Genomic DNA, 27,894 nt, shown 5'->3' with positions numbered 1-27,894 from the left:
ATCCGTGAGAGATTCTTCAAAATAAAAACTTACAAATAAGAACTTCATTTTTATTTAAAAATATGTCAAAACTAAAGTATGCCTTTCTTCAGCCAAGCTTCATGTATCATACAATGTAATTTTATCAAATTCTACTAGTAAAATAATCAATATATCAGCTCTGTCATGCCACAATTATGAATGTGCAATGTCCTTGCAAAAAAAGAACGTGGGAAATGATGTTTGAATGTGTTTACTACTACTCTCATGTTACTCTATGGAAGTTATTTTCCTAAAATGTTTTGTAACGTGTGTTTTAATAGGGATAAACATTCACATTTCAGGCACAACCTAGATAGCAAAACAAGGTATCCAAAAAGCTGTTAAAAAAGGGAAAATTTGTAAATTTGTGCTGCTGGCATGCAGCGGAAAATATTAAGTCAGTACTTTCACGGGGTGACTTAGAGAGAATCACCAGATTTCAAAATTGCATATTTCTTAAAAATTAAAAACACAGAACATAGAACAAGTAACATGTGATATATGGGGGGAAATGTATCTGTTTTATGAACAATTTTTGTTGATGGTGGATTTCAAGTGTAGAATCATTTTGAAATTGAATGATTCTTTCTTAATCATCCTGTATACGAAAATCAAGGACCACTGCACCACGCTAAACTTCCATCTTGCGTAAGGGACACTAAGTACATCAAAAATGAAAGTAAATATTTATATATTTAAAGAAATTGAATATTGTAATGAAAAATATCATAGCATAATTTGTTAACATTCCCCTCAAACTTGCCGATGTCCTGTTGCCAAATGAAAAATGCAACGGGACGGCGCAAAACATCCAGATTTTTCTGGAACATTGATTTTCTGCCCGTCCGGTGGTGCCACCAACTTGGACACTGTAAAATGAAGTTTTCTGGAACATTGATTTTCTGCCCGTCCGGTGGTGCCACCAACTTGGACACTGTAAAATGAAGTTTTCTGGAATATTAATTTTTCTCGAAGATTCGACCGTCCCTATAAATAGTGAGGCGATCACAAAAGAGGGAAGAGAGTTGTTAATTTTACGTTCGAGAAGATAACTCTGATCTGGTTAGCGTGTATCTCTGCTAGTAAATACATGTAAAAATTGCTGTTCTGTGAATAAATTAGTAACGTCCTGCAAAGTGTTTCCATCCTTTGCTTATTTCAAGGACTTGTGAGAAATTATCCGGAACAATTTGGTGTCAGAAGTGGGATAATTCAAGGACTTGAATGGTAAAGATGAGAGGCATGAACATGGATGTGATGCGAGAACAGCTGAGCCAGCTGATGTATGATGGGCCAGATGAAGGCAGGAATAGAGGACAAGATCCAGTCGACGAGCTCAGCCATGAGAGAAGATGTCACCACCTCCATCGCTGAAGTAAAAGATGATGTCACCAATGATATCACTGAAGTCAAGGGAGACATTGCCACTGTGAATGATAAGATTGAGTCAATGAGCTCAGATGTCAATGCAGCAATATCCGGAATGAAAGAGGAAATCGCCACATAGATTGCCAGAGTGAAGGAAGACATCGCCACATAGATTGCCAGAGTGACGGAAGACATCGCCACATAGATTGCCAGAGTGAAGGAAGATATCACTGTTGATGAAAGCAGAGTGGACGGAATTTAGTTGACACCATAAAAGAACTCTCCCAAGAAATGAATTCTGTCACTGTGCAGGTGAATGTTGTTGACGGTAAGCTCTCAAAAAGGATATTGAAAATCTGAGAAAATTTAGGAACCTATGTTTTCCCTGGACGCCCCTCTGGTCTTGCCAGACATAGCTGACATTAGCCAGCCAAACATCAAGCCCTCTACATACCACAAGAAGACATCGTGGTCGATCTTCAAGACCCAGTTTGAGATGACCGCCTCTGCAGAAAGCAGAGAGACATTACAAGAACTTGCCATGGACATCGAAAGGCTCTCGCAGTTGCCATACCCTCAATTGCCTGCCAGACATAAGAGATGGATTGACTCTGCCATACTTCGTCAACTCCGCCAAGGACCCCGACATCCAGCAGGCGTTGCATCTGGGAGAATACCAGGACATAAAGAGTGCCCTGGTCTATGATATGAAGTTCGAAGCAGCCCATAAAGCTTCAAGGAGAGAACGACGAGTGGTCCGCGGTGCTATTGTGGAGGATGCTACGGCGGACATCAGAGTGCTGAAAGAACTTCTGAAAAGTGCCAGGAACGACCATGAAAATCAAAAACACAAGCCCCTGGTCTGCTGGAGGTGCCATGAAGAAGGCCACTTATGAAGGTCCTGCCCAATGATGGTTCCTAAGAGAGGGGAAGCTCCTCGTGGCTCGAAGCCGTTAAACTGAAACGCTGCCATCTCGCATGGCGGAGGTCGCTGCAAGGAGTGGATGCCCCATCAAGTGTCTACCATATCTCATAGCTGAATGGCGGAGACAATGGAATGTATGTGGAGGGTGAAACCGACCAATTTCCTTGTCGGATGGTCATCGATACGAGAGCCAATGTGAGCATCATCCGGACAGATTTGGCTCAAAAATTCTGAAACAACTCTTGTACGTAGCACCTTCATTGACGCTACAGACCATTACCGGGGAAAAGATTACTGTACATGGGAAAATAGAAGTCTCTGTGAAATTTGCTATGGTCCCCTACTGCCACACCGTCTTCGTGGTAAACATTCAAGACCCATGCATTATTGGATTGAACTTTATGAGAAAATACAGGATCTCCCCGGACTTGAAAAATAACCAGCTGTGCACGCCAAAATAGCACGTCACACTATTCGGAATTGACAACGAAGAGATCCTTCCCCGAAAGATATTGGCTGCCTGTGACTTCATGATTCCGCCAAGAACGGAGAGCATCATCCTCAGCACAGCTGAGACAGCCAAGGACTTTCAGCTCAGACTGGTGTATTTTCCTAGCGAAAACAATAATGGCCTGCTGATTGAGGCCGCTTTGGTGGATTCATCGAAAGACGATGAATCTTCTCTGTCAGATTAGTAAATATCAGCGATAAGCAGAAGGAGGTTCAAAAAGGTGAAGAGATTGCTACGTGTGCTCCCATCACATGTGTGGTTCGTGATTCGTCCGGAAGCCAACCAAAAGATTCCGGAAGTTTGAGAATATGATAGGAGATGCCCAGCTGGATCCTGACCAGAGAAGACGTGCTCAGTCGACTATCAAGAAATTCCGAGATGTCTTTTCCACATCAGCTGATGTTGGCAGAACCAGCTTGACGCAACATCACATAGACACTGGTGGATATTGGCAAGTGGAAATCCACCCAGATAAATCCAAAAAAGATGGCCTTCACCACCGGACAAGAATTGTGGCAGTTCAAGGTAATGCCATTCGGCTTGTAAAATGCTCCGGCTACCTTCGAACGGCTGAAGGTAGACAGTTTTACGTTGACTATCTTACAAATCGCGTCTCGTATACTTGGACGATATAATAATAGTTGGAAGAACATTCTCAGGGAATCTAGAAAATTTGAGCAGTCCTTCCTGAAGCTGAGAGATGCCTATTTGAAATTGAGCTTGACAAAGTGCCGTCTGTTCAGACACGAAGTCACCTACTTGGGTCACATTATCTCTCAAGAGGGAATAAGGACAGATCCTAAGAAGACCAAACCCGTGGAAGACTGGAAGCGACCAGAGAATGTGCATGAGTTTAGGAGCTTTCTGGGACTTTGCACATATTACCAGAAATTCGTCCAAGGCTTCTTTAAGATAGCAAGACCCCTCCACCGACTCATTGAAGCCAAACAAAAATTTTTGTGGACTGATGAGTGCGAAGGGGCCTTTAAGTCACTAAAACAAGCCCTAACATCGGCTCCAATATTGGTGTTTCCACAAGCAGAGGAATTCATCCTCGCACAGACACAAGTAACGTTCTGCAAAGTGTTTCCATCCTCTGCTTATTTCAAGGAATTGAGAAATTATAGAGAACAATATCTTTGGAAGTCAATATCACCTAACTAAAATTCAAACAAGCATTCTGAAAAGTGCTTTCAGGACAGCACATTCACCAGAAAAAATCTGAATGTCCTAAAAAACCAGGATAAATAGTCAGACTATGTAGGGGTCGGCAATAAATTTTTTTGGTCAAAAAAGGAGGGTTGCGCTTCAAACAGTGCGCATCACTGCATTATAGAACTACAAAAGCTGCAAATTATTGTTTCACACAAATATACAAGGCCTTAAAAAGAACTTCGACTCATTATCTGAGATTTTGATGTGCTGTAAAACTTGTTCAAAATTATTACGTTAAATGAAATCGGGGTCACAAATAAGGAATGCAATTACTTAAATATTGAAGATTTTGAACTACTAATTTCACCTAGAAAAGGTAGCTCACATGGTGGCTCTTGAATGCATGTGCATAATACATTGAATTACAAATGCAAATCTCTGAAATAATTATCAATGAACCTGAATCAATATGGATTGAAGTTAATTTTTATAATTCAAAGGAAAGCTTAGTTATTGGATCAATTTATCGACCTCCTAGCTCTAATGTGAACAGATTTTCAGTGTCACTTGACTCAGTCTTAAACTTGTCACCCACAAAGTTTAATGAAATATTAGTTTGTGGTGATATCAATTTTTTTTTTTAGTTTTTAAAAACTTTTAAATTTAAAGATTTAAATACGCTACTACATAGGAACTGGACCCTAAGGGCTCAAGCCACATAAGCCACCCCTGCAAAAGCATACACGGCTATAGGTTGTTTCTCGAACAGGGAGGGGAGGACAAATGTGTCTCTGCCTATCTTCTGCCTATGCCAATAATTTTTTTAATAGGGAGGGTAGGGCAATTGTCCCTATTGCCCTCCCTCTCTCTATCTCCACCCATGTCTTCAACTTTGTGAGATTGCCGATCAAGAATTTCCAATGCAATCCATCCCATCATATGCCCTTGTCGATCGTATATACGGATGTCGGGCAACCCTAGACTCCCCCCTCCCCTCCTGTTTTCATCGTATTGGTGTTCCTTAGGCACCTGCGATGAAACTTTCCAAAACAAGATCCATGGGTGCACCAGTGCAAGTTGAAAACGTGTCCCGCAAATGCAAAACTATTGAACATGCTATTGATCAATATTAAGCCACGTGCATAACAGTCGAGTTGCATTGCGAAATGCTGCGACTCATAGCAATAGTGGGCTCAAAAGAGCCGAACAACGCTGAACGAAATGAGATGTAAGTGATCGGGCAGTTTGTTCAATTGGCACAACTGTTGGAATCAATGCACATTGCAGACAAGGATGTGCATCCGAAGAAAACACAATCTAAATAGAATGTGCACGAATGAGCCCATTTCTTTAATGATTGCAGTACCGCACGCAGACAAAACACATCAACGCAGGTAAAATAAAAAAATTAAATTAAATGTTTCTTATATACGAGAGCCAAAACCATAGTGTAAAGGTACAAACATAGTCCCGCCAGTTTTCAAATTCTGACAGTCAATGCCCCATTCACACACGCTGGAAAGCACAGTGGGGGGGGGGCTGAAAAGGTTCCCGCCTTGGGACTAGAGATCTCAGCTAAGGGGCACTACTGCAGGATGTAGTTCTCAACCTTTGGAATCCCACGCCACGGTTGATTTCTTTTTCTTGATTGGAAGGCCCAGCCATATACATGATTAACGGTAAATTAAATGGTAAAAATGAAATAATAAACCACTCACGGCCCAGTTTGGCCGATGTCAGGGTCTCGCAGTTGAGAAACACTGCACTAGACCGGGGCCTCTGTAATGTTCATTTTTCGCCTCTTACTCCAGGGAAAAATTACGACAGCCCCAACTAGACCAACCCAGGGCCCTTCCGAAGGACAGATTTCACTTATTACTTTTCCTACTCATATTTTTCAAAGAATGATATTAGATGCTTGTTATTTGCTCTATTGTCATGCTTTTTTCTCAGTCTAAGATTGCAATGTGGTTCCCAACTTCGAGGCGCAAATGCGAGCAGATCTCCCTATTGAAAAGTCTTGGCAAAGAGAGCAACTATAAATTATTCAATCATTAATTAGAATTTAATCTTTATTTTCATTTATCTTCACTCAGAAAAACTGGTGGCAGATAGGAGCACTACATATATAGCAAGCATTACACAAAAACAAACTTCACGTCAGGTTTCACTACACGTACACGCACATTCCAACATATACCAATTCATTAGAGGTTCCGCAGAGGAATATGGAAGAGGTGTATGTATGGTTTAGTAGAAGTAGTCCAAGATTGCAAGTTTGTCACCATATTCCAATGGTTTTCTTTTGTCAGCTGCTTCCCTTGCATAATTTATAGTTCATCGGCAGCTCCATTATTCAAAAAGGGTGATTCGATCTGATCTGCTAAACTATCGTCTCATATCAATTTTGCAAACCTTAAGTAAAACCATTGAAAAAATGATATACCAGGCATCCATAATTAAAAGACCCCATTTTAAAGTAGTCTACAGGTGACACCAGTCATCAGAAAAGTGTGAAATTTTGTGGAGGACTTCTTAAAGTGATAGGAATTTGTTTGAGAGGAAAAAAAATTAGTTGCACATGTTGCCACTAGAGGGCATTTCACTTTGAATACCTATAGTAAACATGTAAATTTATGTGATGTCTTTTACCAAAACAGCAATTCTGCAGTAACTGCTCTACGGAAATGTCAGACTTGGAAGAAGATTCAAAAACGTCCAATGAATGTTAAAAACCTTCGGAGTATGATAACGAAATGTGAAATCACAGGATCGTTGGCTGTTCATCCTGGAAGAGGAAAAAAACCTGTTTCTATAGACCCAATACAGGACGTTTCGCTTCAGGTGGAAGAGGACAGAGCTTTAAATACTCACACTAGTTTCAGGCGTGGCATTAGATGGGCTAGGTTCAGCTGTCCATAAGATCATGCAGAATATCAACAATATTATCCCTGTACAAACTTTCACTTGTGCAGCGATTGCTTTCACATGATTATGACACTTGACTCCTGTTCTCACTGCAGTTTCTAGCTCCCATCGAGATTGATTCAGAATGGCCTTGAAACAGTGCCTAAACAGTGCTGTCTTAACGCATGGGCCCACCCAGGAAAGGCCCGGGGGCCTCACAAAAATGAGATTTGGTTGAAATTTTCTAGAATTTACGCGGTAGGGCCTCAGAAAAAACACTTGGTCAAGGGGCCCCATGATGCTCTTAAGACGGCCGTGCCTTGGAATATCCTCTGGATAAAAAATTCATTTTCACTTGAATGGGGCAGTCAATACTCACAACTGAAGAATTTGGGAATCAGAAAATCTGCATGGTACCTTAGAGGTTCCATTGCATTCCCCAAAAGCAACGGTATGGTGTGGATTTACTACATCATTTATTCTTGGTTCCTACTTCTATGAGGAGTTTCGTTCTGCAAGTGCAGTGACATGTTCGATCAGCAGGAAGTGATATGCATTGCTGTTACAGAACAAAATTGTTCCGGCTCTGCAAGCATGTCACTGCCTTGCAGATACAATCTTTATGCAAGATGGAGCTCCTCCACACACTACAGTGTGTGTGTTAAGAATGTTCTTAAACACATTTTACAGAAGAACGTGTCATCAGCCGGCACTTCCCTAATCTATAACCTCCCCGATCCTCAGACCTTAATCCATGCAATTTTTGGCTTTAGGGGCATTTGAAACGTCTGGTAAGTTGTGACAATCCAAGAACTTTACCTGACCTTAAAGGCAGCATTTCACACTATGTACTGAACGTTTCCCCGCACATGCTTTGGTCAGTTGTGGAACATGCCATCTTGCGATTTCACATGGTATCTGAAAATGATGGCCATCATGTGGAATATGTTTTGTTGCAGTAACAATTGTAAAAGTGTTTAACAATTGTTAAAATTATAAAAGCTTGCCTAAATGTGTCATTTCTTAATAAATTGCCTCTGGTGGCAACATGTGCAAGACTCTTTTCCCCTGAAACAAATTCTCATCACTTCATGAAGTCCTCCACAAAATTTCACAATTTTATGATGACTGGTTTCGCTTGTAGGCTACTTTAAAAGTAGGATCTTTTAATTATGGATGTCCTGTATAACAGAATTTCGAATTTTCTCCAAAAAAAATGGTTTCATATATGAAAAACAATTTTTGGATTTAGTAAAAATATGTCAACTAAAATTGCACTCTTATGGTTCATTGATACAGTGCGATGTGCTGGAGATGGTGGTAATTTAATGTAAGGAATATTCTTAGATTTAAAAAAAAAAATTTAGTCTCATAAAAAACTTGCTTGTTAAGGAATGTAACATTAAAAGGAAACAATTTGCAAATATTGGAACGTACAACTCTAGCATCAACAACATCACTTGTGGGTACCTCAGGACCACTTTTATTTCTCGTTTATGTCAATAATATCTATAAAATATTCAGAAATTGTAAAATATTTATGTATACAGTTGACATGGCCCTTTTAAATTTAGGAAAAAAAATTCTTCAAATCATAGATGTAATCAACAATGATATGACTTATTAAGCAGCTGGCTATCAGCGAACACATTGCAACTCAATATTTATAAATCTGTTCACATACTTTTCAGACCTTGGCAAAGGCCTTTGGATACTGTGTCATTACCAATAACATACAAACAGGATGAGTTGAAGCATGTCAATATGATTAGATACCTCAGAGTTTTGATTGATTGATTGATTGATTGTGTGTGTGTGTGTGTGTGTGTGTGTGTGTGTGTGTGTGTGTGTGTTGTGTGTGTGTGTGTGTGTGTGTGTGTGTGTGTGTGTGTTATGTTTTTCACTGTTTTTCCTTTAAATTAACTTATTGTTTGGAAGTATGGACATCTGCCAATCAAACATCTGTGCAAGCCCTGATAATACCTCAAAAGAAAATATTGAGGGTGATGAGCTTTGCTTCATTTAATGAGCACACAGCTCCTCTTATTAAATTCTGGTGATTTCTTCCATTAGATAGCTTGGTGAAATATGATTAGCTATAATAATGCTACTTCATAATCACTACATAAACCAACACATATTTCCTCTTTCCCTATCCCTACACATGGATTATTCAACAAAATTCTCTACCAGAAACTGTATCCCAACCCCTACAGCGAGAAAAAATTTCAAGAAAAATACAGTTTTCTTCCAAGGTATTCACATTTGGAACTCTCTGCCATTGAGTGTTTGAAATAAATCCTTAGCACTGTTCAAAATAGCTGTATTTAATCACCTTCTGGATAAAAATCGCTTGGAATAAGCAGTGTGCACACGTGTACATATGTGCAAAAGCACTTGTTGAATGCTGTTATTATCACTGATGGGAGAGGTTTTCTTTTTCTCTCACCACATACCTATTTTCTGGAAATCCTTACCTCTGCCTTAAATGTTTCTGTCTTTACCTTCTTTTTTTTAACACCTGTTCTCCATAACCAAACTTTTAAAGTGACAATATCAGATTTTCTCAATGACATGGTGTTCTTATCAAACTCTACATAATCCATACCTTTTATTTTTCCCCCAACTTCAACATGCCTTGTGAAGTGACTCGGTCATTCTTTGAAAAAAATGTTCTTTTCACTGACTCATTCTTCTGAACTAATTTACAATCAATTATGAACTTTTTACTGAAACTCAAATTTTATCTATTTAAAAAAACATAATTCTTCAAATCTTTTGATTGTGAAATCACACAACTTTTATTTCACTAACTGCAATTAGTAAAGTACTGACAATTTTGTTAATTGAAGATTTTTTCCATGATTTCTTCTTACAATCATGTCCACCTGTGTGTAAGCTCCCTTCGCTCAATGGATAATATGTGTTGTATACACCAAACAAAACCGTCCAAGCAGGACAAAAGCTATTTAAACAACAGTGTCACTCTTAATATGAAAAATTGGATTGAAAAGACCAACCATGATAAAAAATGAATGAAAATTAGTCTCAAGAATGTCACTGTCAACCTCACAACAGATTGTAGCAGGAGTGAGCTTCTGAAGAGTTGACAACTCTCTCCATTATGAAAAAATTAATGAAATGGGATGTGCAATGTTACACTACACAGTGTAAAACTGTACCTGTATCATAACTCAAACCCGTTGATGAATGATGAGTAATACGAACAGATGTCATATGAGCTTGATTATAGCGATTGACATGATCAGCTGATGTCCACCGAGTTACTTCTGCACACGATGTATTTGTGACATCAGGTTGAACACTGAGACCTGAAAATATATATCCCCAGATTGATTGGCCTGCTCAAAAACATATCAAAACTTTATCAACAAATACAAATTTTTTGTCATGTATTTCTATTTCATATGCAAATATTTATCACATTGAATAAACCTGAGTTCTAACTTTATAGCAAGTAATGTTTCTGCAATTGACCTATGAAAATATTTTAGTGAGATATTATTTCGAAGATGGTCAAAATAAGGAAGAAATAAAAAAACATCACATCTGTGACAAAAGTACATTATGTCAAAAATGTTAATCTTTTAAAAAATCTATTTTTATGAACTTTTCTTTTTATGAACAATGTATGAAAAATCATTTTCAAAACAAATTATTGTAATGTGAAAAATAATAATGTGAATATTGTAATTTTCACTCAAAAGAAATTATTGTAAACGTCTCTTGAAAAACACTAATTTTATGAATTTTTAATTTCAATTGTTAGTACCCTTAATGATTTCAGACAGAAAAAAATGAAAAGAAAAAAAAGGAACACACTTGGCGTGAGATTCTGCATAACATCAGCTAAATTTGTCATTGGACTAGCACAACTACTCTGGTGAGGCCAGTAATCATCAACTCTGTTAGGCCTTCCATTATACCACTGTTGAGGTGATGGAGTTTCCCTAGTGGAAGACGTGCTGGAAGTGTCTGACTGAGAAGCTGTAGCAGGAGCTATGGAATAAGGTGGCATCTGCTCTTGTTCTGGGGTGCTACCTTCATTGAGAGCACTATCATCATCTGAAGAAGAGTCTGAAAGAAAATATGAGGTGTTCAAACAAGTAAGCAAAGCTTTTGTGAAACTAATGATTATAAATTAAAAAAAAATTAATATGAACACATAATTTCAGCTGTCTAACTCCTTTGCATACAGGCTTTTGGCAACAAATTTGAAAGATACATGGTTGAAGTATCAGCAATATGTCTAAGAAACTGGTATATTTGTCAACATTTAGGAAATAAAGGTGAAAAAAGATAATAATAAGTAACGCAGGTTTTCCCTAGATCAGATTTTTATATCACCACTGACATTCAGAGTGATTAGATTTTAAATCATGATTTTTCTCTTTCACCCAACTAAAATTCAAATCCATGAAGAATCACTCACTACTGAGCCTTGCAAAGCCTTCAACAGAAAGTGTAAAAAAAATTGCTTGCACTTTTGACAATATAGAATCATCTCGACAATTCTTGAAAGCTCAAGATTTCAGATAATCTGAAGTGATGGAATTTTTCAAAATTCATTCTCAAAACCTCACCATGCATTTTTGTCAAGAATGTGTTTTGTTTCATTTCCATGAATGCCAACAATTTTAATTTGAAGAGGACTTTGCCAGGGATTAAAGAAGTCTTGATTCCTAGTCTGGGGGCTTCTGCACCCAGGGCAAGATTTTTTCCTCACACATTCGTACTACAGTAATTTATAGTATTAAAAAAATTATATTTTCATACTGTCTCCCCAGGGAGCCACTGTTAGCCTTCATTATGAAGAAAGGCAACCCTAATCTAATGAATTAAGCCGGTTAAGCAAGAACGAAAAAGGTAAGACCAAATACAAATATGTAGTCCCAAAGAAAATAAGTTAAAACATTTTCATCAGATAAGAATAAGTTTCAACCAGCTCAGTAGCAAAGGGATGGATTTTGTATTTTCTTAATTTATTTACTACACACTATATACAATATATTTACCATAAAACAAATAATGGGAGATTCTTCCCCCTTCCACCCCCGAAACATAGGCAGAGATAGACTTGGAAGTCTGGGGGAGCACGATGATGATGATGTCATCTCTCATATGTACATTTGATGAGTCGACTCCACTTTGATGTTGTATCTTCCCCCCCCCCATCTCCGCCCATGCCCCGAAAAATGTTTTTCATATAATTTGAGTTTTCAACAATCCGAGGTGAGGTAGTCTTGGTCCTGTTCACCTCTTATTATCAAGACAATCTATTGTAATATATTCCTTTATTGATGCTAAGGATAAAAAGGCATATTATAATTGTTTTTCTGTTTTGGAAGATAGTTTCTAGTCTTGTCTGTTTCTTTTAAAAATTTTTTTCATTGTTATTATTTCAACAAAACAAGAGATTTGTACAAAAGACAAAAATAGAATCTAAAATCATATCAATACACATTCGCTTAGTCACCTAGAGGGACTTAATATCTTTCAAGTAGGTCAATAGCAACAATGTATTTTGATTTTTATTTATCCATAACAACTGTCTTACACTGAATGATTAATGGTTAAGATTATGAATTTATTTATATAAGTAACTAATTTTTAAAAAATATGGGCATAACTGAGAGTTGGGCCACCACACATGGGGATACTGAAGTCTGGTGACTGATAGGAAACTCTGTATCTAGAAGATTGGACATGTATATTTGTATGAAGCTCCTCACACATGAGGATATTGGCATCTTGGCAACAAAATATCCTATGCAACAGATTCACTTAGTAATGTGCATGCAAGCTGAACATAACAAAAGCTACGAGACTCTTGAAATATTCCTTCATATTTCCGTTGGTCGAGATTCCACGAGGTGCCCGATGCTGAATTTTGTAACAAGATAAACAGTTATATTGCATGTAACTTTTGCAACCCTAACCCCAAATCCCTCTCGAATGGAATGTGTGTAATATAAATATAGGTAAGCACAGCACAAACATGGGGAGTATATGGGGAAAACCTTTATCCCCTCCAAGATAAACAGTTATATTTTTTCTCTCTTGGTATGGTAGCAATATAGTCAGCATTTAAAAGGAAATAAAGTAACACAAAATAAAACATTATTTTGTGTTACTCTATTGAAGACATGTAAATTTTGCCAATAAAAAAATCTAAATTTTGCAAAAAAATAAAATTTAATAACTGGAAACTTCTTATTTATTGGCAAAAATAATTTTCAAATCAACAAATTCTGCAATTGTTTTCAAAAATATTTTTCAAATCATAAGTTCTGAATTCAATTTGCATAAACGAACTAAACTCATGACACAAGTTTTCAGCAAAATTATTACTTATTTTGGCTTCAAAAAGTAAATTACTGGGATTTGCAGAAAAGTGATGAAAATCAAATTTTCATATTCATTCATAAGAACTGGCAGATTTCGCATTTAACCCATCTACAGGACTCCACTCAAAAAATTAGAAGGAGTAGGATGCCCCCCCCCCCCCAGACAACATAATCACAGCATAATAAAAAAAAAAGCCTGAAAAAACTTTTTTTTTTTAATTTTTTTCTCCTCCCCCAATAGAACTAACTATTCCAGTATCCTGTAAGATTGATTCGAGCCAAAGCAAGAGGACAGAAATGACTTGGTTACAAATGCAATTTTTGGCCAAAACAGTGTACTAGAAACCACAGATAATTCTTTTTTCTGTCTCTCTCTCCTCACAACATAAATTAGTTTTTTTTTTGGAGCTTTCCATAGTCCAGTCTGTCAACTCTTTTCGACAATGCACAGCAAATTATGAAGACGTAAGTTTTTTAAGAATGATGCTGTTTCGAGACCTTTTCTAAAAGCACAGTGCAAAATGTGTAAATTACAAGGTTTGATATAAATAAGGCAAGGTGGACCATATGGTTTTACTTTTATAAAGGATTTGTTTAAATTTGAACGCTTAATGCCAGTGTAATCATTTTTGACAGATGAAGCACTTTCATTTCTAGCTCGTTGCTGAGCGTTGTAAATATTGTTTATGCCTCTGCATGCCCTAAAAATACAGAAGACAATTGAATGTTATTGGGTATCACATCAGCGTCCCAAACTTAAAATAGGCCCATGTATCCAACTGCTTTATTACGCAAACACTTGTTTCACCTATACACAAAATGTATACCATAATTTTGAATGACGAATGTTAGTTACTGTCCAAAACCATGTGTGAAGTATTAAATACAAAATTATTTTTTTTTCAACCAGGCAGAAGTTTTAATCACTAGTCTAATTGTTGAACCCCCAAACTAAGCAAATGAGAAATTAATAAACCACTAAATGGTCCACATACACCCCCAAATAAATTTAAAAACCATACAATTTCTGCTTAAATCAATTAAAATAAATTATATGAATTTTGTTGATAGGTTTTGGTAAAAAAATAGGAAAAGTAGGACGAGTGGGAGCCCTGCATCTATTTCATAAATACAAAAAATTACATATTCTTATTCATTAAGTATTGAGTGTGGCACACACAAAACAAAGCATACATCAAAAATAAGCATATAACAATCAAGATTCCTGTGTCTTTGCTAAGTCCCAGCAAATGCTACTGCTCTGCAAGGATGCTATAAACAAACACGCTACCTAATAGCAAATAAGCAAGATTTTTAAGAGCGTGTGTATCATGGCCTTTAATGCTATTTTTTTCTAATTTTTGAATTCAAATATCTCATTGAATATTGCAAATATTTTTTTGGCTGGCCTCAGAAGAGACAGGACATCAACTTTCTAATTAGGTTTTTGAGAACAGGATGTCCATATAAAAAGTTAAATTTGGTATTTTAATAAGTATACAACCCATTGCAATATGAATGACATATCTGCGGTCTAGACGTTATTTGGATACTTTTTCTAATTGGAAGTATGCCTCTAGGATCAATGGTTTGCCAGTAAAATATGGCTTAGTGACTTTCCTTACTACCCTGTATACAGGATGATTTTCATTTACGCATTCATTACGCAGACATGCATTTCATTCTTGCACGTCTGCTTTTTCAGTATTACTAAAGTGCACCATTATTCAGTATGTTAGAACAGTTGCACGCTAGAATAACTTCATAGAGCTGGCGTCCACACCATCTATTCACAGTGACGCAGATTTGCATACGGTTTCTTCTTCCCCAGGTTACATTTGCATGCATGGAGTTCCTTTTTCTCCCGATAAATTTCAACAGGAATGCTGTTTTAATGTTTGCAGAGCGGCCGTTTTGAAACGTGCTAGCACATTTGCGTTTAATATTAGACCATGCATTCTTTGATGAAAATTGTTTGTATTGGTGTGTACTCTTACCCTGAAAACAATGAAAAATACATAAAATTTGAATTCATGTATGACTGATATAAACTGAAGAGCCAAAAAAAACTGGTACAGGCATGCGTATGCAAATATCATTTGATCATTTTTTGTTGCATCACTGTCATTTTCTGCACACGAGGGCTAATTAGACCAGGACCTACAATTTATTGCCAATTCCGAATGGCAGGTTTGTTTTTATACTCATCGAGAGGTTGACGTGCTAACCCCTCGATGGGGGACTCCCTGCGGTAGAAATTTTTAGCTGTGGTCATATCACCGTTTTTTGTTGTACCGCTGTGTCAGGAAAGTTTTCTGACAAGGACGAACTGGGTATTGAACTTGCGACACCTCTAAACATCATTTGGTACTTTAGGCAAGCATCTTATTGACCGTGCTACCGTGTTCCGCGTATGCAAATAAAGAGATATAGACAATCAGAGTACAGCGCTGCGGTCGGCAACGCCTATATAACACAACAAGTGTCTGGCATAGTTGTTAGATCGGTTACTGCTGCTACAATGACAGGTTATCGAGATTTAAGTGAGTTTGAACGTGGTGTTATAATCGGCGCACGAGAGATGGGACATAGCATCTCCGAGCTATGAAATTTGGATTTTCACGTGCGACCATTTCACGAGTGTACCGTGAATATCGGGAATCCGGTAAAAAATTTAATCTACAGCATCGCTGTGGCCGGAAAAAGATCATGCAAGAACGGGACCAACAACGACTAATGAGAATCATTAAACGTGACAGACGTGCAACCCTTCCGCAAATTGCTGCAGATTTCAATGCTGGGCCATCAACAAGTGTCAGCGTGCGAACCAATCAACGAAACATCATCGATATGGGCTTTCGGAGCCGAAGGCCCACTCGTGTACCCTTGATGACTGCACGACACAAAGCTTTACGCCTCGCCTGGGCCAGACAACACAGACATTGGACTGTTGAGGACTGGAAACACGTTGCCTGGTCTGACGAGTCTCGGTTCCAATTGCTTCGAGCTGATGGACGTGTACGGGTATGGAGACAACCTCATGAATCCATGGACCCTACGTGTCAACAGGGGACTGTTCAAGCTGGTGGAGGCTCTGTGATGGTATGGGGGCGTGTGCAGTTGGCGTGATATGGGACCCCTGATACGTCTAGATAAGACTCTGACAGGTGACAGGTACGTAAGCATCCTGTCTGATCACCTGCACCCATTCATGTCCATTGTGCATTCCGACGGACTTGGACAATTTCAGCAGGACAATGCGACACCCCACACGTCCAGAATTGCTACAAAGTGGCTCCAGGAACACTCTTCTGAATTTAGACACTTCCGCTGGCCACCAAAATCCCCAGACATGAACATTATTGAACATATCTGGGATGCCGTGCAACGTGCTGTTCAGAAGAGATCTCTACCCCCTCTTACTTCTACGGATTTATGGACAGCCCTGCAGGATTCATGGTGTCAATTACCTCCAGCACTACTTCAGACATTAGTCGAGTCCATGCCACGTCATGTTGCGGCACTTCTGCATGCTCGCGGGGGGCCCTACACGATATTAGGCAGGTGAACCAGTTTTTTTGGCTATTCAGTGTATTATCTCAATATTGCATTAATAGACCAACCAGATGGATGGTGCTCTCTCGATGGTGATGTTGCCATGACAGAGGTTCGTTTTGATGGCATTGGAACAGATGGTTTGGGACGATTCTGCATAGCTGCCAGGGCTTGTTGAACAGCTTCTTGTCGAACCTCTATAGAAAAATAAATTGATGTTCATAAAAATGCAACTCAACAGAATCCATTTGAATAACACCAGTAAAATTTTAATCAATTTTTAATTTAAAAATTTATTTAATTAATATGAGTAATTTTGAATATAAAAAAATGTTGAAGTAATCATACTTCAATCTCTATTTTGTAATCTTGCAAAAAAAAAAAATTGAAAATCCTATTAAAGCAGCACCTAAGTCTAAATGTTAACAAGGTCATAGTTAATTTAGATACATGGGTATTTCACCTTTTTTGCATTTTAAACTATGAATCAAACTGTTCCTTATAAAATACTAATGGATTTAGCAAAAAAAAAAAAAAAGTGGAACAATTACAATGTGACCAAAGAATTTATAATAAGTGTGGTTCATTGAAAACCTTCCTATGAGGTATATGCATATCGTCATTTTATAATGAAAACCTTGTACATAAAAATTTCCCAACTTTACAGGAAGAGCAAAACAAGATGGGATGTTCCACTGAATAATGCACAAAAGAAATTAATTTTTTTTCTATATAGAAAGCAGACCGCTGCATATTTCTTTTTTCAAAAGCTGTAATAAGTGAGATATGATGTTCTCAATCTAAACTGTCAAAAAGTAATTTTTAAAAAAAAATTAGTGTAAGAGGTTTTCATTTTAAGGATATGCTTCCCATGCTTCTAGCAAAAAATCACCAATGAAGTTTCACGTTTCATCAATGGATTTGACTTTGATAACCATGTGTTATATGATTTTTTTATATGCTTCTGAACATCAAAAAATAATTGCAGAATAGTGATACTATCATTTCTCCCTATCATTCTGGTTAACTCTGATGCTGGAGTATCCAAGACTCTCCATAAATAAGAAATAATTTTTCTCATAACAAGAAGTGTCACTCAAACAGCTGTATAAATATAACATTTGTTCAGAAATTCATTTTCAGACAAGATTTTATCTGTTATCTCAGAGCTTCTGTAAAGAAAAGAATGGTTTCTGACCAATTACCTGAATGATAGCGACTTTCATTTCGTGTTAGTCTGCGCTGTGCTCTTCTTTTAGCTCGAGTAGATGGACTAGCAGCACCACCTCATGGGGAAAATAACACAGTATTAGAAAAAAATGATTTCACAAATAAAACCAAAGAAAATATCAAGAAAACGTTAACTATAATTTTATAATAATGCTTCAATATACAAAAAATCTTTTCAGTGATACATTTTTATACAGTCAAACCCTGATTTAACAAATTAGAAGAAACAGACAATTTTATTCGTTAAATTAGGGTCAAATTTATCACGAGAATAAACACACTCAAAACGGCTAATTTTAAAAGCTACTTGCTTTGGGGTTGCTATAATAACTCTCATTTCTGAGACTAATTGAAAAATATATGCACATAAACTTAAGAATAAAATCAGGATGAATGAAAAAATTGCTTGAAAGAAGTTTGGCACATCCACATTTTTATCAAATTCTGTCGAAATTGTAATTTTTTTGCTAACAGAACACTTTCTCTTAAGATGGTCTGCCATTCTTTGCTTTTCAAGACACAGCACAAAGTTTTGAAGTAACTATCTCTTTACTAATACTAAACATGCAAACAGCATAATTTTTTATGGTACTGGTGTACACCAATTAGCTACATTCATTACTTTCCCATCCACAATGGCTTTATTGCCTCCTTTACTCAAAAAGGAACAGATTCCCCCACTTTAGTCTGTTTGTCATTAAAGAAGAGCTCAAGGTAAAAAATCCTGAGAAGTCAAATCTTCTGATTTTGATTTCGGGGGAAATGAGATATAAGAAAAAAAATTGCCATATAGAGGGTTTTTATTCGTTAAATAGGGGTTTGAGCTTTGATTTTGATAGTTTCAAAAAAAATTGTTAAAACACGGTATTCATTAAATCAGAGTTCATTATATCAGGTTCCAACTGTATATTACCCTTAAACTAAAGCTCAAGCTCTTCTCTTGACCAAGTCAGTCCTTTGAAACATATGGTCTCAAAAAACTGTATGACATTCTCTAGGCCAGGACAAGCTGAGCCTCAGAAAAACAGAAGAATAATTTTAGGAGAACAATGAAGAGACTTTTTTTAAGAATGAAACCGAGTATTTTATTTCTTTTTTTGACCACCCTATAACAATGTTTACAAAACCTTAGCCACTTGTCTACAGGGTCGTCTCAAACGTATCATAGGCCCCTCGGACAAGTGATTTTTCTGAGGCCCCAACCTGGTGAATTCCCAAAAAATTCAACTACTTCTCATTTTTCTGACGCCAGTCTTCGCTTGAGGCCCCCAGGCAATGCCTGAGTGGGCTCATGCATTAAGACCGCACTGCTTGTCTATGAGAACTCCCAAGTTGGTGAATCTAGTTGTTGCCACTCATGATCCTCACATGCTTTCAAATTTATGCTGATGTTGACATTTTGTTGAATCAGTGTTGTTTAATACATACCCAAAAAAATGTACTTTTAAGTATTTATTGGCCATGAAAGATTACACTCAAACCTGTTTTTGTGTGGTCTTTCTTTGTGCGATTTTTTTTGTGCGGTATATGAAAATTTCAATCAAATTAGAACATAATTGACGAAGTTATCAATAAAAAAAAATTAGTAGGTTTGATCGACCATTCAGTTTTTTCGAGTTTTGGTATTTCATCACATTACATAAGTATTGCGTCAGCCAATTACATTACATATGTATTGAAGTATATAATTCAAAGTGCTTTCATATTCCTGGACGATTAAGATAAGATTCATTTCAAAGCGTAAATTGAAGGTAAATTTATTATTTTTTCTATTTAAATATAAATTTTTAGGATTTTTATTTTATTTTTCGACATAATCCCTGAAAATGAATAAGGGCAAAAACAAATCGAAGAGAAAGGCAATTTCCTTAGAAACTAAGACTACGATTTTAAAACGAATAGCAGAAGGTGAGGGATCCACAGATCTTGGTAAAGAATTTAGATTAGGTGAATCCACAATAAGAGGCATACAAAAACGTGCAGGTGAAATAAATAAATCTAGTAATTGTGCCACAAATGAAAACGCTAAACGAGCATCGTATTCAAGAAATATTTTGATGGAGAAAACGGAAAAGGCGCTCATATTGTGGATTCAAGAATTAACTCAAAAACGAATCCCCATTGATGGAGCATTAATTAAACAGAAAGCTATACGGTTTTATAATCAGCAGAAGGATTTAGAGCCGCCTAGTTCATCGTCTCACATTGGAAGCCCGAAATTTTCTGCAAGCAATGGCTGGTTAGTTGGGTTTTTACAATGACACGCACTTCACAATCTTAAGATAAAGGGTGAAGCTGCATCCGCTGAGGAAACAGCCGCTAAAAATTATTCTAAAGTGTTAGCAAAAATTATTGAAGATGGTGGATATTGCCCAAATCAAGTATTTAATGCTGACGAAACTGGGTTGTTTTGGAAGAAGATGCCTAGCCGAACGTTCATCGCCAAGTCCGAGGAAACTGCAAGTGGTTTTAAAGCTTCAAAAGATAGAGTAACATTCTCACTTTGCAGTAATGCATCTGGAGCGAGAATGTTAAAACCATTTATTATAAATAGATCATCGCACCCACGTGCGCTAAAGGGCAAAAATGTAGCTGAGCTTCCAGTCCATTTCATGGCTAATAAAAAAGCATGGGTCACAACAGCTGTTTTTATAACATGGTTCAACGATTGCTTCGTTCCAGAAGTTAAACAATATATGACTGATATGGGGCTTCCTTTTAACGTGTTGCTAATTGTTAACAATGCACCCAGTCATCCTTGTATAGAGCACCCTAATGTGAAAGTAGTATTTTTACCACCCAATACGACAAGCCTTATACCATTAGATCAGGGCATAATCGCAGCTTTTAAGAAACACTACGTGAAGTTAACTTTCAGAAACATTTTGGAAAAACTTGAAAACAATGCAATAAATTTGACTGAAATTTGGAAAAAGTTTTCGATATTGGACTGCATAAATCACGCTGCTGCTGCAATTACTGAAATGAAACAACACACATTAAATGCATGCCGGAAAGCAACCTGGTCAGAATGTGTCATTAATAGAAGTGCAACCAAAAACACATCAATGTTAACAACAGAAATCGTTACGCTAGCACATGGCATCTGCAGAGAAGGTTTTAATACTTTCAGTGAAAATGATCTTGACGAAATGATTCAAGATGAAACCGTAAGGGATGATGACATTATAAATTACGTAACAGATGTTACTGATGGGCAAGAAGAACCCGATTATATGACAGCAGATAAAATCTATGCAGGACTCCAACTTTGCAGTAAATTAGGTCGTCATTTTCTTGCGATCGATGCCAATATTCTGAAAGAACTTCAAAATTCCAAAAAGAGCTTCAATCTTGTATATCTGGCTACCGAGACATATACAAGTGCCTAGTGAAACAACAGTCGTCCCAAAAAATGATCACCGACTACATGGTAACTGAAAAAAAGTCAACTCTAAATGAGTGCGAGGTAGTATCTTCAAGTGACTAAAGTGATTTTGAACCAGTTTACCACAAGAAAATTCGTGTATTGTCAGACTACGAAGGATAATGGTTATACATTTTGAAAAGTTTTGTATGTGTAAAATAAGTACATATGTAAATAAAATATTTAAAAATGTTCGCATGTGTATTTTCTAAATCAGATTCCAAAAGGTTTGGCAAGATTCCAAGTAGCTGCCAAGCCTTGTGTCTTGATTTCGTTTAAAAAAGCAATTTCTAGTTATTTCGTAAGGTTTTGAGTTATTTTCTACGTGAGACTTTTTTTATGCGGCACTTTATTGTATCCACCACATAAAAAAAATACTTTTTAAATGTGTTGCGAAAAATATTTTTTATAGCTACTCGTGAAGTTTCGAGCGATTTTTTTTATGCTGTCCCTATCCACCGCACAAAAACAGGTTTGAGTGTATTAATTAAATTCAGTTAAATGTTTTGCTATTGCCAAGCGGTTTACTACATGACACTTCAGTGAAACAAAAAAAAAAAAACACTGACAACTCCATCAACACTTTCTGTAATGAGATGATACAAAATACAAATGTCATTAGATGTCCTCAGAAGAAAAAAAACTGGTGACAAGTTTGGAAATATATTGAAGGCGATTTTTGAGTGAGAGAGAAAAAATATTGTTATAGCACACACACAGTTTAAAAATCTCTTCAAAAAATATAATTTTAGAGGTATTCATTGTAGTAAAGAATATCTTTGTATCTCTCTCTCTTGAAAGGCGTTTGACATTAAGCTAAAGCCAATTCCAAACAAAATTTTAGAAAACATTGCTGTATAGAGGGATTTATTATTATATCATAGTATCACTGTAGTGAGGTTTCACTGTATATATTAGAGCATTAAATAAATAAAATTTAATTGTTTTATATTTTAAAAATTTACCTGCACTTCGTGCTGGCAGATAAGGAGCTAAAAGTTTGGCTTTTTTCTTTTCATAACCCTTTTGAGTGATATCACCTGAAAGGAAAATATTAATGCTTTCAAAACTTTGAAATGTACATTAAAAATTAGACTTCATTTCAATTATGAAAGACTCACAAGCATACTCATCTTGAGCCCTGTTTACATGTGCAAATATTGCAGTAGCACTGGAAGTTCTAGCACCCGCTTGACAACCTTTTTCCTTCGTAAGGAAAGAAATGGGCTTTGGAGAGCAGATTTATCAAATTCAATCAAGCAACAAAAAAAAAATACATATTTTTTGTTGCTTGATTGAATTTAGAACATGAATTAGATTGAATGAACACGAAGCATAGACTTTGGCATAGATTACAGCAGCAATTTTAAACAGTTTCCAAAAAAAAAATCATGCAAAAGTTTTTTTTACTTTCAAAGAAATAATATTGATTTCAAACGGGAGAAACCCAAATGTTTGTATGAATTGAATGCAACAACTTGAATATATCTACTACACTGCTAGGAAATAAAGCTGGAAAAAAAGAGCGCAAATGATCAAGATTTGTTTGCACAGTATCTGTCTGGGTGGACTGAACCCCCTCCCCACTTTGTAGAAACTCTACATGGAAAAAAGAAGCCTCATGTTTGCTTTATATTGTGTATCCACATAAGAACCCAACCATTTGTGCAAAGCTGGAGCAGATGACCCCCCCCCCCTTGTTTGAACTAGAAAAATGTTGTAGTCACATTTTCTAACTATAATCAAACAAAATAATATATACTCAGCAAGGATTTATACGATTAATTCAATTCATTAATACTAGTCAGAATTTATGACAGGTGCCGGAATCAACAAGTATTGAACTCGTGCAAGAAATTAGTCTTCCAGGCCATATGAGGTGAGCAGATAAATTTTACATACTGTATTTCCCCACAGTAGCTGTATGCCATAAAATTAAGGGGGCATCAGCTTTTTGAATGTTGGAGTCTGGTCCCTTCCCAGTATGCCATCAAAAACCTCACAAATATTGGTTTTAAATATAAAAATTCCTATTGCAAATACACACATTGATTGCATGTAATGTTTAAAATGACTATGTTATACAAAGAATAAATCTTTAATATGACTGTGAAATAATTTTCTACTCAACAGAATTATTTTGGACAAATATATATATGTATGGTAGCGGAGAGTGACGTCATCCTTGTATAAGGCGCCATCTGGTGGCAGCGTCAGCAGTTGTGAGCTTGGCCTGAGTCTGGTCCAGCCATCCATGTATGGTCCTTTTCAGTGTACACGAGCTCCAAGGAAAGATTGAGAGATTCTGTGCCTCTGTAGTCTAGTGCCTTCACCCGGAAAATGAAAGGACGTGGGTTCGATTCCCCACAGGGGCAGTTGAATTTTCCCTCTTTCCAAAAATATATCTTTGCAACAGCCAGTTGTTAAAACCTTCGTATGGTAGCGGAGAGTGACGTCATCCTGGTATAAGTTGTCATCTGGTGGCAGAGTCAGCAGTTGTGAGCTTGGCCTGAGTCTTGTCCGGCCGTCCATGTACGGTCCCTTTCAGTGTACACGAGCTCCAAGGAAAGATTGAGACATTCGGTGCCTCTGTAGTCTAGTGGTCTAGGGCGTGCACCAGGAACGGAAAATGAAAGGATGTGGGTTCGATTCCCTGCAGGGGCAGTTGAATTTTCTCTTTCCAAAAATATATCTTCGCACCAGCCAGTTGTTAAAACCTTCGTATGGTAGCAGAGAGCGATGTCATCCTTGTAAATATATATATATATAAACATGCATTATATAAAAGAGCAACTGACTTATTTGAAACATTTCAAAAGTCAGAGTATAGCGCTAAATAGGCAGCTAGTATAGGCAGCTTTATACACATAACTAGAAATTATAAAATTAGAGATGGAATGAGAAGACGAAAAATAAAAATAAACTGATGGTAAATCTATGCCTATTTTGGCCTACCATCATTAGAAACATTTTTGCTGTTTGGAGCAATGTGGGGGGGTTCCCCCTTGAGAATGACCTTCTCATTGTTCCATATTATTTTTTTCCCATTACATTTCCATTTTATTTCACACAATTTCATTTCAATTTCTCCCAATTTGTTTTTATTTTTCATCTTCTCTCATTTTATCTCTAATTTTATATATATATATATATATAAAATAATATAATTAATAAATAAAATTAATTTTTGGTTTTTGTCGAGTATTCTTTCCATATTATCCGATAAATTGTTTGTCCTGGGACGTAGAAAATTCGAGTGTATGTGATCATTTCAATTAGTTTAAATATGGCGAGAAAACGTATATTTACTGAAGAAGAAATACTCCAGGAGTTGCAAAGATTAGATGAGAGAAACTCTGGAAGCAGAGATGGTGAAAGTGCATAAGAGCACGAGATCTACCCTATACCGAACTGTGGAGAAGCAAGTAGCGGTTCTGATGACGAAGATTTAAATCGAAATAAAATTATTTATCCAATGGTGCATCAGTTCATACAAAATAGAACGCCATTAAGAAATAAGAAATGTAAAATTGTGAGAAATGATACCTTGTTGAAGCCACAGAAACGATCTAAGAGTCAGATAATTTCTATACGAGAGCCCAATAGTACTCCATCTATCGCTGGTGAAGAAACTACAGCAGATGGGAACATATGAATAATCATAGAACCTTTCTCAACTTTAGGACGTAGGATCTCAAAATATATTCAGAGAAAATCAAGGCCCCACATGTTATGCATCAAAAAACAAAAATAAAAGTGTTCGGAGTTCGTGGCGCCTTATTTTCAGCGATAAAATGATGCATCATATACAGAAATGTACAGAAGCTGAAGCTCATTATCATCATATGGGGTGCGGTAGCCCAGGTCGATAAGATACTCGCCTAAAGTACCAAAGGATGTTTAGAGGTGTCGCGAGTTCGATACCCGGTTCGTCCTTGTCAGAAAACTTTCCTGACACAGGGGTGCAACAGAAACGGCGACATGAACACAGAAAAAATTGCTACTGCAGGGTGTCCCCCATTGAGGAGTTGGCGCACCAACCTCTCGATGAGTATAAAAACAAGCCTGCCGTTCGGAGTCGGCATAAAAATTGTAGGTCCCGGTCTAATTAGCCCTCGTGTGCAGAAAATTACCATGGTGCGACAAAAAATGAAATGATTATCATCATCTAATCGAAACTTCTTAGTCAGTTTCTTTGCCTGAACTAGATGCAACAATATCCATTATGTACGCAAGAGGTATATATGGTGCAAAAACTTTCCCCTGAATTCATTGTGGTCGTCAGTTTGTTGTCCTCCCTTTTTTTCCAAACAATGACAAGAGATAAGAAATTTTGAAATTCATGAGATTCGATTTGAAATCTAAAAGGTCTGAAAAATTGAAAACTGATAAATTTGCTCTTGCATCTTCACTATGGAATTCATTCATAGAAACCAGTGTGGCTTACAACCAGGGTCCAATCTAACTGTCGATGAACAACTTTTACCCTCAAAAGTAAGATGTCCATTTACACAGTATATCCCAAGTAGGCCAGATAAATTTGGGATAAATTCTGGCTTCTTGCCTGCGTTAACTCCAAATATATTCTAAACGGATTTCCTTACACTGGAGCAGATAACACCAGACCAGCAAATCAGAATCTCCATGAACATGTTGTAGTTCGATTAGTTGAACCTTATCTAGGAAAAGGTTGAAACATAACCGATAATTATTTTACATCACTGAGATTATGTGAATTTTTGAAATCAAAATCTATAAGCTTGGTTGGAACCCTTCAAAAAGACCGTAGTGAGGTGCCACCAACTGCAAAAACAGGAAAACAAGATCTATACCCGTCTATCGTATTCAAAACAGGAACTGATATCACGCAGACATCCTATCAGAAAAAAGAATAAAAATGTTCTAGTTCTCTGAGTTCACTTCATACTGATGTAACTTTCAACGAAAACGAAAAAAAAGATCCCAGAAACAGTTGCCTACAATAACGAAACTAAATATGGATAACAAAATTAAATCATGGATCGTTTTTACACGACCAAGACTGGAAGTCATCGCTGGCCAATGCATGTATTTTTCATCATTTTGTATATGTCAGCAATAATTGCTTGGATTTTGTACAAACAAGTGACAGGAAAAAAAATTACTTGGAGAACTTACATATTGGAGTTAAGTGAAGGACTTCGTGGTGAGTATTTCAACTTGAAAACTACAATTCAAAATGCAATAATACGCAAAACACCTATTGATGTGAGAGAAAAAACGACAGAAATGCCAAGTAAGAAGGAACTGCAAAGAAAATAAAACACTTCAATCTTGTACACAATGCAAAAAACCAGTGTGCGGCAAATGTGCATTGAGAGAGGTGATTTATACAGAATACTTTGAGTGCTAGATAAAAACAAAATATATTAACAGGTCAGTTAACAGGTCCTTTTGTTTTTTGTGTTATAACTCTATTTATCAAGAAAACAGTTATTTTCCGGATATTATGCTGAGGTGAACTCGGAAAGAAAAGTCATCACGTATCTGCAGGGACTCGAACCCAGGCCCTCTTGCATACCGGGCAAGCATGCTACCATCTACACCACTGGAGACCCTGCCTTCCTTATTTCACGCACTGTGGAGTAAGGCACTGAAGTAGAGACATTAGTAGCCTCTCTTAACTTCAGGAATTGGCCCCCAGGTGGGACGGTTTGGAGAGAGATATAGCTTTTTCTTAGCCCAAGATATCAAGGAAACATTTTATTTTCCGGATATTATGCTGAGGTGAGCTCGGAAAGAAAAGTCATCAGGTCTCCGCCGGGACTCATAAAATAAATGATAAATGATTAAAAATAAATGAAAAAAAATGAATAAATGAACAAAAAAAATCAAAATCAAAAACAAATTCAAGAAAAAAATCATTAAAAAGGGCAGACTTTGCCAATAAGTTGAAGTTAGTTAGATTTCTGCAGAATTTTTTGATATGATGAAGAACAAACAAGCTCTGATTATTAAACGTTATATGTTTTTTTTAGTTCAGCATTTACAGCTATTGAATCTGATGTCATAATTCTTTTTTTTTTCTTCTGTAGTCTCCTCACACAATGAATTAACCCAGTTTGACTGTAGAGAGCAGGAGTGACTAACATTTTCCCAAGCCGTGCCACTACAAAGGGCATTTTTTAAGGGCATGTCATCTTTTAAAATGTCAACATGCAAACTATATGTCCAGCTTTTATGGGATATAGTGGATAGGGGAGAGGAGATAATGTTTTGTCTATCTTCTTAGTTTCATGAAAATGCTCATTTCATCACTAATTTTAAGCAAAAATTTCTGTTTTTGAGTCACAAATTTGATTCCCATAATGCAAATCATGTACGCGCCGGGACAAAAGTACATCTAATGTTGCGCATAGGCACTGGAATCTTGAGACTAAGAATACAG

The 27,894-nt window shown here is 36.8% G+C and overlaps 1 protein-coding gene across 4 annotated transcripts in view; it reads right to left on the bottom strand.

Annotated features, from left to right (window-relative positions):
* Positions 1-27,894, bottom strand: part of DIP2 (disco-interacting protein 2) — a 234,904-nt gene that overhangs the window by 111,169 nt on the left and 95,841 nt on the right. For all 4 annotated transcript variants that reach the window (XM_089232966.1, XM_089232964.1, XM_089232962.1 and 1 more), the window contains exons 2-6: positions 22,433-22,507; positions 18,016-18,096; positions 16,879-17,007; positions 10,731-10,985; positions 10,070-10,219 (exon numbers count right to left, since the gene is read on the bottom strand). In XM_089232966.1, the coding sequence (XP_089089092.1) occupies positions 10,070-10,219; positions 10,731-10,985; positions 16,879-17,007; positions 18,016-18,096; positions 22,433-22,507 (690 nt within the window). The remainder of the gene's footprint in view (positions 1-10,069; positions 10,220-10,730; positions 10,986-16,878; positions 17,008-18,015; positions 18,097-22,432; positions 22,508-27,894) is intronic.

Source organism: Pholcus phalangioides, unplaced genomic scaffold, assembly GCF_987345545.1.
Source record: "Pholcus phalangioides strain wild (caught in Gottingen) unplaced genomic scaffold, Ppha-v1.0 ptg000007l_1, whole genome shotgun sequence".
NCBI lineage: Eukaryota > Metazoa > Arthropoda > Arachnida > Araneae > Pholcidae > Pholcus > Pholcus phalangioides.
Note: the sequence above shows the minus strand (reverse complement) of the source record. Positions and strands in the feature narration are given on the sequence as shown.